Source organism: Alosa alosa, chromosome 6, assembly GCF_017589495.1.
Source record: "Alosa alosa isolate M-15738 ecotype Scorff River chromosome 6, AALO_Geno_1.1, whole genome shotgun sequence".
In the NCBI taxonomy this organism is placed as follows: Eukaryota; Metazoa; Chordata; class Actinopteri; order Clupeiformes; family Clupeidae; genus Alosa; species Alosa alosa.
The window spans coordinates 5,772,064-5,775,519 of NC_063194.1; the positions used below are offsets into that span (position 1 = coordinate 5,772,064).

The following is a 3,456-nucleotide window of genomic DNA, read 5'->3' on the forward strand; positions in this document are numbered from 1 at the left end:
TACAACAGAATCAGTCCTGTTTAATTTTTCACATTATGAAATGACTTCAAATTACGTCCCTGATGAAGGCCAACGGCCACTGGTGGCGACATTCACGTCTGGATTTGACGCACAAGAGATGCTCAAGAACATTTTTCTAAACTTTGGCTTCGACGCGCGTCTGATGCCGCCAGTGTGGTTTGCTCCGCTGAAAGTAATGGAATTCTAAACTATGCCGTCACTTGATGTGCGTCAGACCCCGCCAGTGGGCGTTGGCCTACTCTCCTCAGCGTCCCTGGTGTGCTCCTGATTATCTGCCACATTCATTTCAATGAGCCCCCTTTTGGGTATCTGCTCTCATGGAGATGGGGATACCTGCTCTCATGGAGATGGGGAGCAAGATGGGGATAGCTCACCTCAGAAAAGCTTCAAAGGGGGTCACACCTGTGACCTCAACACCAGTCAAGGTCAAAGGTTACCAGAGTTCTGACCTCTTTCGCTTGTCCTGCTGGCTATTGGAAAGTACATAGTGATGTTTTAGCTTGTGTTTGTTTGCTTGTTTGTGAAGTCATCAGTTTGCTTGTGTTTGGAATGGCGTGCACTGGTCACAGCGGCCATCTGGAGGCAGGAAGGAACACGCCCCTGCTGTAGATTCTCCCCACCGGGAGAGCCTCACACCAGCCCAGCCTCGCGGCACATCCTGTAGAACTGCCCACGCTGACTGATGAGGTTCGACGGGGAGTCCATCTCGACCACATAGCCTCTTTCCATGACAATCACCCTGTGAGGAACAGAGATTTCGCATGTGAAATGGGAAGACATGGTCATTCAGTACTAGCAGAGTATTATTCAGTAATACCAGAGTAGACCTATAATTCATATCAATGGGAAATATTCAGGAGTAAAAAATTCAATTCTACTTTGTGAGGGAACTCATTCGTTTTTTTCCTGCTCTTCAGGAAATGTATTGACAAAACAATGAATTAGCTAATTAACAGAATGCTTGACCGTTTTAAACTATGGCCTAGCATCCTAGTTTTGAAGGTGTGTTCTCCTTCTGTTTTCCTTACCTGGTGTAGTCCATGATGGTGTTGAGCCTGTGGGCAATGGTCAGGACAGTGCAGTCCTCAAACTGGGTGCGGATGGTGGACTGGATCAGGTTGTCCGTCTCCACGTCCACAGCTGCTGTGGCCTCGTCCAGGACCAGGATCTTGGTCTTGCGGAGGAGAGCGCGAGCCAGGCAGACCAGCTGTCGCTGGCCCAAACTGAGGAAGGACAGCAGAGAGGTGATGAGAAGAAGACCCAGGCAGATGTTTTGTCTTCTTCCTCACAAGCAGAGGCATTATGAACACAAACTGGGAGATGGTGAGTTTTTACTCTAAAAAATTGTTGCAATGAGAAGTGAAGGGTGATAGAAGGGAGGGTCACATCAAATTGTTACAACAACACCTGGCTATCTATATTTTTCTGTCAAACATATTCAGTATAATAAACCACTGAAATATATCATCATGTGAATGTGTTAAATCACCAGACAACCAACCAATCTATCCAGAGACAATTGCTTATTGTCTATATTGTCTGAGAGGATACCTGAGGTTTTCGCCACCTTCGGAGCATTCGTGGTAGAGTTTGTCCGGCAGACCAGAGACAAAGTTCTTCAGGTGGGCGAGCTCCAGAGCTCTCCACACCTCCTCGTCAGAGTAGCCATCAAACGGGTCAAGGTTCATACGGAGAGTGCCTGAGAACAGCACTGGGTCCTACCGAACGAGAGGAATGGAAAATAGGTCAGATTTTGAGATCTTCCACAGGGGTTTTTGTCTGTTTCCAAAAAAACGATGTGAATTGAGCCTGTTCTCTCAACACAACATACATGTCATATGTACATGTAAGTAATTAACTGGTACACTTAATAGGTTTATTCCACTGTATCAAAGAGTAACAAGGTTGTAGCAGCACAGCTGTTACATGTACACTGAAGACAATGAGGCCTTGACTGGAGCTAAGAATGGTTTGTATATCAAATCTATCATGACCAGATTTACCCCATCCAGCAGGTCTCAGGTTTGCCTCTGATGAAAATTTAGGCAAATTGGCAAAGTTTTGTAAAAGCACTCAGTATTACAATGTAACAACTATATGTAGGTACCCACAAATACATAATGCAAGTACAATGATAGTACCTGATAGTACATGTTGTTACACAGGTTGTACCACTGTACCTAATTAGGTAGGAACACTGTAACAGCGACACATTAAAATAAAGTGTTACCCTTACAATTGTCTTACATAGTCTATGATCTATAGTACATGCAGAGAAGAAGTCTCCCATTTGCATTCAAAAGCAGATGAGGTGTCTCCTGTTCACAGACGGTCTCTAAAGGCATATTGTTTTAGATGATCTCTAAAAGATTGATCTTTAAAAGATTGATCATTGATCATTGATTATTGTATCTTCTGTACTGTACCTGTGGAATGATGGTGATACGAGACCGCAGCTCGTGAAGACCTATCTCTGCAATGTTGATACCATCAATGTGGATCTCCCCCTTGGCTGCCTCTAGAATGCGGAAGATGCCCTGGGTAAGGGAAGATTTTCCTGCTCCAGTTCTTCCAACTATTCCAACCTACAGAAAGAAGAGTGAGGCTTTCATTAGGACCAGGGCCATGACCCAGTGTTAACCCTCACCTATTGTTGTGACTAGACTGACCTTCTCTCTCTCTTTGATGAGGATAGTGATCTCCTTGAGAGCCCAGTCCAGACCCTTGCGGTACTGCAGGCCATATTCCCGAAATTCAATGGTGCCCGTTCTTGGCCAGTTAGAAGGCATAGGACTGTTCTCCAGCTTCCAAGGAGCCTGTGAGACGGACGACATGTTGAGTGTTTGTGAGACATTTCTGAATTTTATTTCAAGTTTTATTGTCAAAATTTATTTGCAGATGACTTACCTCTTTTGGTGTCTCTGCATATTCTTTCACTCTCTCGACTGAAACGATATTATTTTCCACATCTGTCCAAGAGCGCACAATCCAACTCAGGATTCCAGTGACCTGCATTGTATTTAAATGCACATACATTAAATTGGTGGGTTGGAATTATATACCATACTACCGGATTAGGCAACATTTCAAACCGCATAATCATAAACCCCATAATCATATACAGTACATTATACCAAACTTGAGAGTACTAATCCATTTTCAAGCGTATCTCGAATAAGATCTCGAAATTAAATTTTCAATGTGTGCAATTATCAATGGATCATCTGATCCATTTGCCAGATGGATCCTCTCACCTGGAGGGAATGGGACACGGCCAAACCCACGATTCCGGGACTCAGGGTCGCTCTTCCCCAAACAGAGAGAATGGCAGCCGCAAGGACCAGCAGGTTGCCAAGGAACTCCAGGTTCACCGCCAGCCACCTATAGAAAATGACAGTGGAGGCCCTCAGACAACGGTGTCAGATGTGTAAACAG

General features: G+C 44.7%; 1 protein-coding gene across 1 annotated transcript in view; it reads right to left on the reverse strand.

The window, feature by feature from the left end:
• The window catches only part of LOC125296351 (multidrug resistance-associated protein 1-like), a 26,095-nt gene continuing 22,639 nt past the window's right edge, over window positions 1-3,456 (reverse strand). Inside the window, exons 25-31 of the mRNA XM_048246229.1 lie at window positions 3,276-3,402; window positions 2,929-3,030; window positions 2,691-2,837; window positions 2,448-2,606; window positions 1,573-1,739; window positions 1,050-1,244; window positions 1-760 (exon numbers count right to left, since the gene is read on the reverse strand). Of these exons, the coding sequence (XP_048102186.1) occupies window positions 652-760; window positions 1,050-1,244; window positions 1,573-1,739; window positions 2,448-2,606; window positions 2,691-2,837; window positions 2,929-3,030; window positions 3,276-3,402 (1,006 nt within the window). The 3' untranslated portion in view covers window positions 1-651. The remainder of the gene's footprint in view (window positions 761-1,049; window positions 1,245-1,572; window positions 1,740-2,447; window positions 2,607-2,690; window positions 2,838-2,928; window positions 3,031-3,275; window positions 3,403-3,456) is intronic.